Source organism: Felis catus, chromosome A1, assembly GCF_018350175.1.
Source record: "Felis catus isolate Fca126 chromosome A1, F.catus_Fca126_mat1.0, whole genome shotgun sequence".
In the NCBI taxonomy this organism is placed as follows: domain Eukaryota; kingdom Metazoa; phylum Chordata; class Mammalia; order Carnivora; family Felidae; genus Felis; species Felis catus.
Window position 1 is genome coordinate 126909103 of NC_058368.1, and position 16982 is coordinate 126926084.

Here is a 16982-nt window from a genome sequence, read left to right on the forward strand (position 1 = left end):
CAAATTAATTTTAATGTGTGTTAAAAAGTGTATATTGGAAAAAATATAGCTGGGACACCAAACCCATGGTTTCATAAATATCCTTGATTAAGAATGAAGCACTCAGATGGGTATTTACATTTTAAAAATACTTCAAATAAAAACTTTCAACATATAGCGTATTTGATATACACAGAAACCACAAATTTTGAGCAACACTAACTCAGACTTACGACAGAATAAAAAGGTCAGGTTTTTCTTGTAAGAAATATTATGTTGCTACATTGCAAAGAATATATTACACAGGGTTTTCTTTATCTCTCTTGTTTAGTATATGCTAGGCATAGAATAAATTACATGTAATTTGTTGAGCATGCAGTATGTGATATGCACCAAAGTGAGCTTTGCATACATTATATCGAATGCTGTCAACAACCTTTCAATTTTATTTTCCCCTTTATTATCTCCCTGTATAATGAGGAAGTGGAGATTCAGGGAGTGACACCTGTTGCCCCAAATATTAGGTCGGAAGCAGCAGAGCTGAAATGTGAAACCAAGCTTGCCTAACGAAAAAAAAAATCTATATTCTTTCCACTCTATAAAGAATCACTGGTGTACATTGGCGAGCAAGGGAGGAAGTATCACTCACATTCATCATATACAAAGTATGGCAAAACAATAACAAAAAGTCCAGAACACTAACCAATGATAACAATGAAAAATACTTCATTAAAAATAAAGCATTCTTTAAGTGTAAAGAATAATAAACCTGTTACTACTGCAGTTGGTAATCCAGTGTAACTAGTTTTCTAATAAATATCACAGAAGTATTTGTTGTTTAAGAAAGAAATCCCGTCCCCCGTTCTCAGTTAGTGTAAATAAAATAACTTCTTAAAATGTCTCTTAAAACAACTGTGAATATTAAAATAAAGGGTTGCCCATTCTCTATATTTCTGATAAACATCTGAGACTAATAGTGCCAACTGAATGATCACGATTAGCCAGGCACGGCCCTACTATCTCAGCAAAGCTAGGCCATCACAAAATAAACTCTAGCTATTTCCAGTTTTAAAGGGTTGGCCTCTTTCTATAAAAGAGAAAATTAGATTCTACATACTTTCGGGATAATCTGAAAATCATTACATTATCAACATTTTGCATCTGCCATGTGTGTGTATCTTAAGTAATAGCTACAATCTGTGTGACTCTCAGAGGGATCTTCTTAAATTGAACAATAGCATTGTCTATCATCCTTATTACTTGGGAAAAGAGTTTGTTTAATCTGACCACAGCATTTGAAAAAGTAGTGTTTTATTCTTGCTTTGAAATTAAAAAAGAAAAAAAGGACATAGTTCATTATGCTCTCAGGCCAAAGTCACCACTATCCTATAATTAAATCAAAATGTAATAAATGAAAGTGATTTTTCTAGTAATGACTAATTTACTGAATCACAAAAATTGGAGGTTTTTGATAATTAAATGTTAGGTATATTGAAAAGCTTACTGACACTAAATACTGACACAAAAATGGAGTTGATGACAATAGAGACAAATTAAGACTTGTTTTAATGTTTAGTGTTTTATTAAGTTAAACATTAAAATTAAGTAAGGGCTTTACTATTCAATGAAAAATGAAAATTTCTGTTAAAAGTATTTCCTGCTTTCTATTGTTACTTTAAAAAAAAGCAAAAAAGTATTTTTTTTCCTAATGGTGACCATAAAAACAAACATTCTCAATCTTCCATATTAACTTTAAGGCACTGCATATAAACTACCTAAATCTTTGCCACATCTACTTTTAATAAGTAGATGAAAAAGCAGACAGCAAACTCCAGACATTAGTAAAGTTGAATTTCTATAGTTATAGAAGATACTTTCTTTTAAAATGTAAGATTTTATGTTAGTCATCTTAACTCAACAATCCTCTTATGACACTACCAATAAATTTTAATATTTTAATGCAGAAAATATGTGTTATTTGGTATTTGCTCTTCATAAAATTAAAATGCCTTTTCAGCTTCTTTCTTAGCAAAAGTTAAACATTTATTTCTGTTCTGAGAGTTATATCCATGTAATGCTGAAATATTTTAGGATTTAACCACTCCTATGAACATTCTGTATTCATTCCAGCATCTCTCTTGCCCAGAAGAAAAAATATCAGCAGTCACAGAACGCTCTAGTATACTTTATGTATGCACTGACTATTCAAAAGCACCAGGGGGAGCAGACAGCAGAAGAACTAAGAACAAGCACCCCAGAAAAGCAATTAATTTATAGGCAACAGAAACATGATAGAGATGTTGGTTAAAAGTAAATAGACAAAATAAATTCCGTAAAGAGGTCATGACCACATTTGCAAAGTTGGCTTATGCATATCTAGAATTAACTAAAGAAAAACCTGAAGTCTCTTGGAAGGATGCTTGAATGCTAACTTCATGAGACTCGCAGCTTGAAGCACGGCCGTTTCCAGCAATGCCAAGCCTCGAAACTGCCCCCAAATTAGAGAGGAGAAACAAAATATATTTTTATAGTGGTATATTTTAGGAGGAAATAAAAATGATTTTGTTTTCTCTTTTAAACATCACTGCACTCAGAGACACTGAAGGCCTTCTGAAATATGTATTATTAGGTCACAGGAGGATGAAGTGACAGGGTTCCATAGCATGATCTTTGAAAGTCCTGAAGCTCAGACTCTTGGCCTGACCTCCTCACATCCTCAAGTTACTTTCCTTGAGGGAAAGGTAGCCAAAAACACTGTGAAACTATCCTGCCTTAAAAACAGTCTAATGAGGTATTTTAGCTTTACAAATTCTGTACAAAATAAGGTATTTTAGCTTTGCAAATTCTGTACAAAAGAATGGAAATGTTTCCACCAAGTCCATTTATGTTTAACATGCTCCAAGAATTAGTAAGCGCTGTGTTTTTAGTTTTAGAGTAAAAGAGAAAAACTATTTAGCACTTCTGTCTGGATTCTGTAACTGGAACTTAAGAAGAGACTAGACTTCTAATTTGAAGTTCGAAATGTTTATATGAATACTATACCAAAAACTGTGTATTATCTACGCATTTTAAAATAACATAGACATGTGTACTAAAGACTGTTATCTAAGGACTGCATTATAACAATCCATGAAACTTAAAATGTCAAGCAAAAATTACAACTGAATGGTAAAAAAAAAAACATATTTTGGCTAAGAAAACAATCAAGGAAGTTTTACCTAAATCTTAAATATTAATACCAGCAATAACAGGTATAGTGCCTACTATCACAAACTATTTATTAGCTAGGCTGTTATATATATACACACACACACATATATATATACATATATATACATATACATAGTCAAACTCTTACATTAACCTTTCAAATGAATATTATTGTGCTGATCTTATACAAAGTAAACTGAAGCTAAAAAATTGAAGTCATTTTTCTAACGTACGTCAGCTAGCAAGGAACAAAACCAAGATTTAACTTCCAGGTCTGTCTGGTTACAAAGCTTTGAGACCTTACCAAAACCTCCCTCAACTGTAGCAATGAGGTTCCAAAGGAAATATGAACAAGTCTCAAGGAGATTAATGTGCTTATGAGGGTAAATGCTGTAGTTTTAATCACTCAAATTAAATGCCATCTGGAGTTTCTTACCCTACTTGGTACAAACATCCTACATGTATTACAGTCAACGTTGGCCTTGGCCAAGAGTTCAATAATCTTCCTGCCTCAGTAGCATCCGTAAGTATTATATGCACATTACAATAGCAATCAGAAAATACAGGTAGTTGCTTCTGAAGCACCATTTTAAAACTGCAAATAATTTGGATTTCTTTAATTAAGATTTTTAAAAACACAGAAATAATCTGTTAACCCAACTGGTTGAATGGGTTGGAGAAATCAATTTCCTTCTTCATAATACCCAAATCTATCTCCACAATAAATATTCTCTTTCTATAATCACTTAAAATTCATGATCTTACTAGTATTTTTATTGTTATTTTATACTATTAAAATAAAAAAAAATCCAAGTGAGAAGAAAACCTAAAAATGTCAGGATTTTTCAAAGGCAGAAAGACAATAACCAGAAAATACTGGCTGGTTCAAAGAAGTGCATGTTAAAATAATGGATAGTAACACAACTGAAAGCCAGAAAGCAATGTTGCAGATGTATTCATTCATCCTCAAGAGATATGTGATGCAAGCTGTCACATCTCCAATTCAGACTTAGGTTGGGCATCACGGGGACCTTAAGATCAGCTGCTCCCACTCAGTTTACAGCTCATGTGGATGGGACTTATTCCTGCCCTTGTTATCAAGCAGAAGGGTGACTATACAACAGGCACCAAGAGCTCTTTTTTCCTTCTATGTTAATCCTTTTTCACCCACAAAAAGTTTCACAAGTGTAGCATTCTTTTAAAAACGAATGGGTTAAAGAAAGGAAATGGATAGCTAAGGAATTAAAAGGTTAACCAACAGCTTCAGCCAAGTTGAGTTTTTTTAATGTTAAAAATAAGTGTCCTGTCAATAATCTTTCAACCACAAGACACAAACAGCTAGAATCACTACCTTTTTGAAACGTCTTTTCTCACTTAACCTGCATTTCACTTCAACCCAATAAACACACCTTTTAAACTAAATCTATAAATTAACTCAAAGTTTAATTGGGTGCCTTCACAACGAAGATTAAAAAATATATATTCCTGTCTTATTTGGTGCCATAAAGAAAGAAATCATTTTGATCAATTACTATGACCTAGAGCTGTATTTTTTAAAATCTTGAAGTATAGATAAACTAGTTACTTGTCAGCTGCTGTCACTTAGAACACATTATTAGATTTCAAGTTAATTTTTAAATTCAAACACAGGTCTCATCATTAAGAGTATGGATTTCTGGGGAAAGTAATTATAGCTGCTCAGGATCATTTCTCTGAAAAAGTACTGTCAAATCATCTTGAAAACATAAGTAAATGTGTGCATATCCCTTGAGGTGCCTTCAGATTCTGTTCTTTTTTTTATGTACAATTAATCAGACAAGAGAATTAAGAACTCAACCCCACTGCAGAATGGTCCCATTCGGCACGTAGGACGCTGAAGATACTAGGCATAGTCTACTGCTATTATGAGTCAAATTATTAAAAAAAAAAAAAGATTCATACATCATAAAATTAATCAATAAACTAAGAATTTGTTAGCCAGCTGAGCACAATGGCACCTGATACCACAGCAGGGAGTAAGAGAGCAATGATGGGTTATTCTGATGAGAAGCCATACCAAATTTCCAACTGAGGCCCAAATAACAAAAACCAAAAACCCAAACAAGCATAAAACCCAGATTTGACCAACACTGTGCATGTGGGTTAGGTCAGTATGCTTATGGGTAGGTTAGTGCCTATAGACAGTGTGTGAGGAGTCTCTTTATTTTATTTGAAGCTAACTTTTCACTGTGAAAACAGCGCTATCTATATAAACATTGTCAACAGAGAAGACAATCAAGGGGCTGATATGCTATGGTATTATAAAACACTGATTGTGGAAGAAAACAGGTGGGATAAAAACTACGATAAGCTATGGAAAAGCATCACTCGTTTAAAGATACCTGCACAAAGATAAACCATAAAACGGTATAACCTTCCTGACCTTGTAAATAGGTGGCCAAAGATGCTTAAATGTCTTTAAGGGACAACTGTTTCTAACTGCCACACAAAGTTACCAGTTTTCACTGGTTGACTCCCTCAGTCATCTGCACCCAACGTCAATGTGCCTCCTTTCCTATCCCCTGAGCCAAATAGTCATTAAACACATACAACATCCCAATTGTTTCCTTACATAACTAAAGACAAAAATAAAAAACCACAGGAATTCCAAAAAATAGAGTAAAACTGATAACACTATACCTTGCTTTAAGGCTGTCTCAGGCTGAAGGTGACTTCTCAGTCCCCCAAACTCCATTGGCCATCAAGACCAGCACTTCGGCATATGACACAAACGACCCATTGAAACATCACTGTAACTATATGACCTCAGAAAACTGAGTGTCTGTCCAAGATTCATGAAAGCAAAGGTAATGATCCTAACGAACTTTCTAACTTTCCTGCCATTTCCTGTGGACACCTAAGGCTAAGTGAACACATAAAGGCTCAGTTCTCACAACGTACCCTGACATCTAGATAAAGGAGAGCTGAAGTTCTAAGTTCACGGAACTCGGAGTGTGAGTGCGGTAGGTAGTGACATCCTAGAGGTTTCACTGACCTCCAGCAACTCTATTTCCAACCGGGAATCCCAAGAATACCCTTAAGCATGCATTGCCAACGGACGCGCCTGGGTTTCTGCTGCAAGGGCAAAGTGTCACTTACAAGCCCACTGCCCTCCCATCCAAGAAAAACCCCCACTCACTGTGTCCTGGGAGTACTGCAGTCAAACTATGTCAAAGTTGCTTCTGCAAAATGTTTGCTTTGTGTGGAGTGAACGTAAGAGACAGGGAAGGCACAGAATCAGGAACCTCCCTTCAAGGGAGCAGAACAGCCACCATGCAGCGTGACAAAATCCCTGCACGTCTTTCTCAGGACCACAGGGGCTGGCGAATTCACCGGCGTGGGAACCGCCAGTCTAGGGGCCTCGGTGAGAGGCCGAGCCAGGGCTTACCTTGTTGGAGGCCATCTCACTGACAGAGTGCCTCGTCTGCAGGGTCTCTAGCTGGTCCAGACACCAGTCCAGCTCCTCCAGGGTCTCGCTGGCCAGTTTCTGGTAGGCCTCCTCTGCGAAGAGATAGGGAAAGGGGGACTCAGTTCTCAAGCGCTTCACGGGGCCGCCAACGAGTTCAAAGGGGGCCATCCTGCCGTACCCCGCCATGCTCGGTCGCCCGGTGCCCGCACATGAGGGCTGCTCCTTCATAGTGCCGAGCCTGGCACCGCGCTGGGGACCGAGGCTCAGCTAGCGGGGCGGCCGGCCTCGGGGAAGCACGGTTGCTCCAGCTCGGCGTCTCAGTCCAGCGTCCGGGCAGGGCGCACGAAGCGCGGCAGGCCAACTTTTACTCGGAGGCACGGACAAAAACCTCACGGCGCGACTCTTCGACGGTGCGGCGGGCCCGAGTGCCGGCCCCGGGAGGCTGGCGAAGGGGGCGGCGCGCGCGCCTCTGGGCCAGCCCCGCGGCGGGAGCTCCCGGTCCACGGCCGGGTCTCGTCGCCGGCCGGCCCGAGCGGCGTCCCCGCTCCCGCTCCGCCCGCCGAGCCTTCTCACGACGAGAATGAATCAGCCGCGGCCGGGTGCGCGGCCACCACGTTTCCTGTTTTCTTTCTCAACTCCCCCGGCGCCCGGCGCAGCGCCGCTCCATCGCCGCGGCTTTCCGGGAACACTCCCCCTCACGCCCCTCGCGGTCCTCGCCGCCGCCGCCTGGCCCCTCCTCAGCTCCCTGACGAGGAGCCTGCCAACTGCCAAGGCCCGCCCGCGCCCCCCGCCGCCGCCTTCCCCGAAGCCCCAGTCCCGACAGCCCCGCCGCCTCGCCGGGGCATCACCCCGCGCAGCCCGGCGCCGCTCGCTTTGAAGCCGAGCCCGGGAGGCGCGGACGCGAGCGCGTGTGTCTGTGGGGCTGCTGTGGGGCTGCGCGAGGGGGAGCGGCCCAAAACCCGGCGTGGAGCGCCTGCCGCCCGGGGTCGCGCCCGCCGCGGGGCTCAGGCGGGACCTGGCGCGCACGCGCGCGCGCGCGGCCGCGCACCTGCCCCACGGGGACCCCGCGCGCCCCTCCCGGTCGCCCCGACTGCCCCAGCCTCCACGTCTCCACCGTCGGCCGCCACCTGCGAGGTTTCGCGGGAGAGTCCGACGGGCGGCACAAACAAGGTTATTTAGGACCCGCGCGATCGTTTTTTGTGGGTTTGGGTTTTAGGATTCTTGAAGCTTCGTTTCTGAAGACTTAGGATTTACCTGCTTCAAGGGGACAGGGTAGTTATGGGAATAAAATTCTTTCTGTTGAAACCAGACTCTTTCAGTACGCAGCCCGGCCCCTGCTAAGTACCAGGCCTCTACATTTTGGCGTGGACATAAAGAAGCAAACAAAAACAATGTTGGAGGCTTTAGAATTTACAGATTTGACAATATGCTGTATTTTCACGCTCAGAACTAAGAGTTCTCTTAAAGGAACAGCAATGTGAATGCCCATATAATATGGGCAGGTGACACATGTCCTGCATACATGCTTCCTCCGTGCTTGGGGCTGCAAATCAGAGACCAGGATGATCTTGTAATGCCAAAGGAAGAAGCCTGGAAGGGTGTTTCTGCCCACCGTGCTCACAAAAAACTACAAAGGTGAGAAAATGAAAAGACCATATCCAAAGGTATCATATGGAAGCTGGTTCCATTTACAAAAGCTGACCCTAGGGACCACAGGCAGACTACGTAAAAGGATCAATTGCAGACAACTTTACTGCATTAGCAAGCAGATAAACAAAACTTTCAGGGGGGAAAATAATCCAAACTCCAGAGTCGCATCTTAAAACACTTGGTCCTTGTCAATTACAAAGACTACACTGAAAAGCTTAAGTGAAGTCGGTGAGATCCCTTTTCTTTGTCTTCAAATCTACAGGAATTGAAGGAGAAGAAATTCTGCCCTTGAAATTTAGACTCCATAAAAGATCAGTGGGACAACAAAGAACTTCGCACACTGAATCTTGGCTCCTGGGATTTACCAGATAGGTTTTAATACAGCGTTTGCAAAAGTTAGAATAACTTTCAAAGTATTTGCTACATCTGCTACATGGCTCATTGTTATCAAGGATTCTTGGACTGTTTGGTATTCACTTTAGGGACTTAGGTTAAAATTTGTCTTTTTTATTCCTTTTCCTTTTAAGCGCCAATCTCTGTAAATATATACTTTAGGTGCACCAACAGCTGCCTAAATCTTGCAAGGTAAATTTATGGACCTTTATTTCCCCTAACAAAAGTAACAACCTTAAAGACAATTTAAAATAATAAAAATAAAGTATTTTATCTGTGTAGCCTTTCCCTGATTATAAGAATATAAAAATATTAAATGATTCTTATAAAAATGGAAAAAGAGAAACATGACACAATGTAGAAAGTCCCTCGTAATCCCATACCCTAAGGATCACAAACAATAATTAAGCCTATGACCATAACACAATTTCATTTTACTTAATACCTTCCATATGCAAGTATAGAATAACCTAGTTGAAACGGTAGTATGTCTACTATATGGTTTTATTTTGTTTTTGCTTTTTTCCCCTCTACTGCATAAAATAAGGATGCAGGACATTTAGAAAGGAAATTAAGTTATTTTAGGTTGAGTTGTCTATAGTAAGCACATCCAGTGGGTTAGAGATGCAAAACCATTGTTCATTGCCATCTCTCCAGTCACTGGCAACATAAAGAAGCCAGGAATCTTCTCTCCACACCTCTAAGGGTTGGTTTTCCATGTTCCTCTCCCTTCACTCCATATCTTTCAAAGTCTGAGCCCCAAAGGGATCTTCCCAGTGTAAGTAATCTTCTCCTCATCTTCACCAACTTCTCAAACTTTTCAGAAATACAGGTCTTGGGCATAGCTGAATGTGGTGCCACATATTATATTTCAGTATTTACTTTTTAATCATCACGGGGGAAAAGTAATTCAGTCAAGTTTCAATGCTTCAAGACATCATACACTTAAATATGGGACTTGACCTTAAGAAGGCAGAATAGCAACAAGAGGGACAACTTATTTCAGAAGATCTACTTTATGTTCATATCAAAAATTAGCCATTTTGACAATCAGCATTTGGGTACAATAATAGTGTGGTACGCATGTATATGTTAAGTTCTACCCACTTCTGCATGCATTGTATAAATCTAGAGAGTGGTCACTACCTACCAATAACCAAGAAAATAATTACTGACAGAGCAAAGAAGTTTGTTCTATAAAACTGTTGTTCAAATAAGGAATTATTGCTGATATTAGCATAGAGCTAAGAATACTACTTTTTCCGAATTCCTAGGTTTATAGGCAATATGGCCAGCCACAATTTTTAAGGATCATTATTAAATCTTGACTTTTAGGAATTTTAACCCCAAATGTTCTAAGACATCGAGTGACTGACCTTTTCATCCCCACTAAAAAAACCTCACTGTGGACTTGCCAGCTATCCTACAGGAAATTGAGTCACCATACCAAACAACACACCTAAACGTCATCGACAGCTAGCAGGACAAAAACAGTGACCTAGTTTAATTTTGGATTTTACCAAGAACATACACCGCATTCATTAATAAAATGCTTTCTCTCCAAAGTATTCAGTGTGGCACTACTTGAAAACACTATATGAGAGTTTGTTTTTTTTTCAACCATCCAAAATCTTGCTAAGTCAAGGAACTGCAAGGAGAAAAATGCCCAAGCAACAACTGTTAGCTAAATCCCATGAAAGCTAGGAGAGGACTATCAAACAGCAACAGAGAAATAGCTTGAGCTCTTGGAAGTCCCCTCCTACAGCAGTGCTCGTTTTTTGTTTTTTGTTTTTTGTTGTTTTTTTTTTTGTTTGTTTTTTCAAGCCACCCTTGAACTATGTCACACCTGTGTTTCTGCTCAGGCTCTTCTGTGAACAAACAGTCCTCAATTCTTGCAGGCCAGCACTAGGCTTCCGTCACTGTGATGCAATCAAGGGTTCCCCTGACACATGGCCTGAAACAGTGCCAGGGGCTCCCGGAGAAGATGCTGAAGCAGCAGCTTCCTTTTGAAAAGGGGAAAAAAGTCATCGCCTCAGAGCCACAGCAGTTAGCTAGAGGCTGAGGTGGTTTTCTTGGGAAACGTTCAGCCAATTACTCTTCTCCACGACTTAAAACAAAGCTGACTATTGAGATGAAAGGATCCATTCTAACTGATGTGTAATTGTGTGGATATTGGTTCTTTTTTATGGCCCATAGTTGAATGATTAAAGGTCCATGTAAGTTAGTGATAATTCCTAGACAGGCCTATCGGTGTAAATGAAGAGAACAGGTACAAAAAAAAATCACTTTGGGTACCATTTGTTTACATTTAATTAAAATATAAATATAAATACTAACAGTTGATTCAGATTTTTGTTAAAAAGAAACTTCACTAAATATCTTCAGAAAGCAAATACTTAAATACATGTATCTTCCTAATCAGGTCCAGCTTCTCCCATCCTAATTCCCACCAAAATTCCCTCTTTGTTCCTAAGGATGGAGTTAATAGTGTCTAAAGTAGGTAGAACTGGAGGAAAATGATTCCTATTTCACCATGTATTGCTTCAAGGGAGTTACTCCTTGAGTTTGCTACAGTAGAAGATTTGTCCAGGTTAGCTCTAACTTTTGCTGACTTACGTTGTTTTTTTTTTTCCTTCTATACACTTTATCTGATGGGAAATACATGAAGGGATTGGATTCACTTTCAATGTATACATGTAACAGGTTTAAGCAGAGCCTTGCTAGTGGCAAGCTGCTCTCATTGCCAAGTGTATTACTGACATCAAGTTCTTGTTTTGAAGTTTTTTAAAATCTTATGAAATATATAAAATTTCACTTAGTACTTCCAGAAACTCCAAAGGGAAGATGTACATGGTTTTGTGAGGTTTCTTTTTTTCCTTTGTCTTCCTACCATCTATTGTTGTTTTTTTTTTCTAATGCCACCTAAGGCTCTAGTAGAATTTTTATAATGAAATAAACACAATATTAGGTTTCAATTGACTTCTACAACCAGCAGTAATTCAACAAACATTTGGTTAGCACCAACTATGTGTCATGCACTTTATTAGAGTCTATAAAAACAAGGTGACTAAAAGAGTGTGTCCCTTATCCAAGGAAAACCTAGACTTTGACATTGGAGATGATTTAAGCATACTATATTGTAGAAAGCATTCTGAAAGGAGATAGCATGTAGGCTATTGGAGAATAAAAGAAAGCTATTTAAATACACCATTCCCTGACATTTACAGGCACGCAATAAATATTTGTGAGTAAATAACCAATAAGTACACATGTATTATGACAAAAGAATATTTCTTTGCAAGTAATATTCAAGCAGTAATAGTTTCCTGGGTATGGCTCTCTAGATATATTCATCTCTACCTATCTCTTAGGCTCAGTCTACTGCTTTCTACCTCTCCTACTTGTCTCTTTTTAAAGAATGTCAGGAACGGGAGTGCCTGGGTGGCTCAGTCGGTTAAGTGGCCAGCTTCGGCTCAGGTCATGATCTCATGGTCCATGAGTTCGAGCCCCGCATTGGGCTCTGTGCTGACAGCTCAGAGCCTGGAGCCTGCTTTGGATTCTGTATACCCCTTTCTCTGCTCCCCCCCTCCTCACTAGTACTCTGTCTCTCAAAAATAAACAAATGTTAAACAATTAAAAAAAAAGTAAAGAATGTCAGGAACTAACATTGCCAGAACTTTGCTTAAGTACACCATGGTGTCTTTCTGGAGAGCAATGTTAATATGATACTTAAAGTGATAGATATGGTAATACATACATAAAATGATCTTTACAAAATCAAAAGAAATTTTGAAAGAACCCATCAATACACCAGAACACAGCTTGGGGATAACAGGTGAATGAACTAAAGGTCATGTGCCATCCTCCCAAGATCAGGAGAATGTAAATTAAAACTGGGGGTATACTGAATCTCCTACTTACTCTTGCTAATTCTAAGTCTAGCCAATCTGTAGTGCTCATGTTACTTTCTAGCAGACGCATTTAAATGTATATTTGTCTCTCCATATAACAAAATTAAATACTGTCTATCCCCTCTCCATGTGATTATTCTATGTTTTCACTGTTTCATCTCCATCATCACATTCCCATCTGCTTTCCCATCCCTGTACCACACACACGCACACGTGCGTGCACACATACACACACACACATACACACACTGTTGGTTTTTCGTTTCTATGTTTTCCTTAGAATATGACTTTCCTGTCTTAAGAACCACTTCTTAGTCTTTATATTGTATTGACCAGTTATATTATATGATATATTTATTTTCTGTAAAAATTTTACTTAATTCCTTGCTCACTATTCTATCTTGCACATTCCATCATCCTCATTTCCTGATCTTTGTTCTGATGTTTCACAAGGAGAGAGGACCTCTGTAAATGATTGCCCATAAAGGAGACACTGGTGGAAGGTATATCTTTTGATTTCTTGCACTTTAAATTTTTTTAATGTTTATTTATGAGAGAGAGCGAAAGAGAGAAAGAGTGTGAGTGGGGGAAGGGGGCAGAGCGAGAGGGAGACACAGAATCTGAAGCAGGCTTCAGACTCTGAGCTGTCAGCACAGAGCTCATTGCGGTGCCTGAACCCATGAACTGTGAGATCGTGACCTGAGCCCAAGTCGGACACTTAACTGACTGAGACGTCCAGGTTCTCCTGATTTCTTGTACTTTAAAAGGCACGGTGCTTCTTAACCTTTTCAGAAGTTCAATAAACCTTTGAGAATCTGATGCCAACCTCCTTAGAAAACTGGACACAAGTCGGTGTGATCAAACTTTTTTATTTTCAAAGTATTCACTGACTTCCCTGAAGTCACCATGGACTCCAGGTTGAGAATTCCTATCTGAATAGGAAGGAGAAAATACTTGTTTTCATCAAGAATCTTTCACTCAGAGTCAGTACCTCTGCTGCCCTCTTTGTTTCCTTACTCCCCTCATTGTGAAATACCTAAGAGAAGTAATGCCAAAGGGTCACTCATTTCGTTTAAAGGAATTGAAGTCAGGGCTAGGAAAAAAAAATTACACAACATGTGTCCAAAGAAACAGTAGGCTCTTTTAAACATTAAGGCTATAAACAGAGTCTCAGAAGGGTAATTTATTATGTCCAATTTTTGTTCTCACTACTTGTGCTATAAGGAGAACATGTGAGTGAGAAGCCATGTTGGCCTACTGGTAAACCTGCATTTGTTAAATGTGTGCATAATACAGAGCAAGTTTCAGAACTCAGGACCACATTAGGAATACTTGGCTTGCCTACTTGTAAATAAGTTTGGTCCATGCACAAACTTAATTAAAAGAAATTAGTTTTCTAGGTGTATGAGAGTATCTAGGGATATTTAGATTTGGATAGGAAAGTTTTTTACACATGTACAAGAATCTATAACCTATAGAGTTCCCTACCAGGGGTAGTATGACAGATCAAAAAGAACATGGCTTTTGGAGTCACCCAGAATTTGAATTCTGGTTTTGCCATTGTTCTAGTTGTGTTATATTAAATTAGCCATTTAAATATCCAAACCTTTATAAGTAAGTTGGGAAGTTTTATGAGAAATGCATTTAAAAATGCATGAAAAATCCCAAGGGCCATATCTGACTTATAGTAGGTACTCAATCAATAGTAATTATTATTCTGACTCACCATATGAGGTTGTTTAAATAAGTTAATCTGCAATAAGGCATTTAACACATGAAAGGTTTCTTCTTCTCTCACAGGTTCTCAATCCTTAACCAATTACTTTTCCTATCATTACCATCAACACCCAACCATTAACCAGTTCTGGGCTGAATATTAACAAGGAATCTACGATCTAGAATAGCCTTCATAAGACCACACCAATCATGTCAAATCACTGTGTATAAAAAATATGTATAAGGTAAGTCACGGGTTAATAAAAGAACACCACTTACTATGAGGTTACTGGGAAGTTCATTCTAATATTTCCCAAAGAATGTTCAACTGATTATTACTCTTATAAGTTTCTTCTTACCAAAAGAATTATGTAATCAAACAAGTTTGGGAAATGTTATATTTGTAGCCTCTTTGCTGTCCTTTGTAATGGACATGAACCTACCAAAAACTAGAAGTTCCACAGCAAAGAAACCTGTTTAATGTCATTTAACACATATTACCTAAACTTATTTGATCCTGAAACAGGTTTTTTTTGTCATGCAACCATTATCATCTTTTGAAGCATACTTTGGGAAAGTTTGTTCTGTACCATATTAGATGAGTCCAAAAACATAAACACAATATATACCTTTTGTAGGCTTCCATGTATTTGCAATCTGTCATGTTTTCGACATCTAATTTCCCCTCCTCAGAGCTTTATGTACTGTTGAGAAATGGTCAGAGAGTAATCTTCATCCTTTCCTTCCTTTCTTTTTTTGTCTTTTTCTTTTCCCCAGAAAGAGAGCGGTTAAAAAATCTATAGATATTTATTGAGTCTCTCTGATGTGCTGGTGGCGGTGAAATGCAAGAACATGAAAGATTCAGCGGCCTGGACCTGGGAAGGAACTTACAATATCCCGCTGAGAAAATCAGACACGTGACCAGCTGCTGCCTAGAGAAACTGTGAGGTGGCGTGGAAATCATTCAGTATGTAAGCGCTACTGTAGTTCAGAGCTGAGGGTGGGGGGTGAGGGGGTGGGGAGAGATGTACTGTAGCTAAGCGTGCAGGGTTCCAGGAAGAAGGTGAACCTGGATGTAGGTCTTAGACAAAGTCTGTGGTTTGAATGGCTGTGGGAGGAGGGTATCAGCCGGCATTCTTTTCAGGAGAAAGAAATGTGTGAAGCCTGAATAACAGTTATATGTGTGGGTGGTCAATAGCCTGGATGGAGTAGACTCCTTCCAGGGAGGAGAAGGGAAATAGGGTTGAACACTTTAATGCGTGGCCTTGAGCTAATGGGTATTGAGGGAATTGGATAAGTGCACTGGTGGGCCAGGAGGATGAAATAAAAGAGTGAAAAGGACAGAGGTTAAGAATCCATTCCAGTAGTCCAGATGTATAGTGGTAAGCAGGGAGTTCTAGAAGTATTCATTTTAGTGGCCTACTCAGACAGTAATGGGCAACAGAAGTAGCATGACACTGGAGACAGAGATCTAGGTTCCTCGGTTGGCTCTGCAACTTAGCAACCATGTGGCAAATTTAGATGAATTATTTAACTTCTCTACCTCAGCTTTCTCTTTTGCAAAATAGGGCCCAAAATACATCCTACCAAAGGTCACCCCCCCAACACTGGCCATTTTCCACATCTTATTTGAATTTTAAGACTAACTATAATTTTAAAATCACTTTTCCATCTGCCTATCTCATTTTTGTTTCATTTCAACTTAAATGCATAATTTGTTTAAAAAATTATAAATATTTATCAAGTCACTTACATGTAATACATAACAGCTGCTTTCAACAGCAGTGCATCTCCCCCGCCCGTCTCTTCTTAAAATACAAAGGTATCAAAACAATTCTGTACGTATTTTTGATAACAGTAGTAGTCAGCACCTGGATCGCTCTGAAAATTAACCCAGTTAGTATTCACTATACCTTCTACTTTAAGAAATTTAAACTATAGTCGTTTTATTAAGCAAGATTAATAAAACATGCTATTCATGTTTTATTTTATTCTGAAGATTAGATTTTGAAAATATATATTATCCCATAGCAATCTGGACACTTCTTGCCATCCATGATCATGTAACTCCAACTTTTATTTTGAGTATTCCAGGTTTATGCTTAAATGATATCTCCTTGATAAGAGAAAAAAATAATTGCATAGCATTTTATTCCCATTGTTTAAAAACTAAATGGCTACATACACACAAGCATGTACACAACACACGCACACACACACATCTGTGTGTATGTATGTATTTATCTCTGAGGCATATTTACTAGCCAGAATTCTTTTATTTAATGTGTGGGAATTTTGCTTTGAGATCTATTAAAGTATTAATGTGAGTAAAAGATTTTTGACTTAAGACAAGCTTGAGATCCACTAAAAGTAATTATTGTAGTATGGACTTCTGGCGACTTTGTATTTTTTTAAACAAGTTTTCTTTCCCTCTTCTCTCTTCATCCCAGTTTGTAATAAAAGTCTGTGGAATACCAGGATTTCTAAAGTACAAGCTATCTAATATGCAGATACTTTGTAAAGCATTTTTCCTAATATGTGTGAATTTCTGGAGCACACCAAGGTTTACCAGTTGAACACACAAACAGGGATCACTCACTATGGGAGCCAGACACATCATGTGAATGAAGGAATGATGTGGTGAGTGGGGACTTCCGGAGCAGCAGGTGGAGACT

At 39.2% G+C, this 16982-nt stretch overlaps 1 protein-coding gene and 1 long non-coding RNA gene across 17 annotated transcripts in view; one reads left to right on the plus strand and one right to left on the minus strand.

The window, feature by feature from the left end:
* PDE4D (phosphodiesterase 4D) overlaps positions 1 to 16982 on the minus strand; it is a 1455129-nt gene that overhangs the window by 46848 nt on the left and 1391299 nt on the right. For 14 of the 16 annotated variants that reach the window (XM_045040042.1, XM_045040038.1, XM_045040044.1 and 11 more), the window contains one exon: positions 6617 to 6729. In XM_045040042.1, coding sequence (XP_044895977.1) covers positions 6617 to 6729 — 113 coding nt within the window. The other 2 variants (XM_003980985.6, XM_045040095.1) reach the window with 2 other exon arrangements.
* Positions 10458 to 16894, plus strand: LOC109501482. The gene is made up of 5 exons (XR_006586997.1): positions 10458 to 11270; positions 13045 to 13094; positions 14392 to 14552; positions 15085 to 15278; positions 16758 to 16894. It is a non-coding gene; the product is annotated as an uncharacterized LOC109501482 (long non-coding RNA).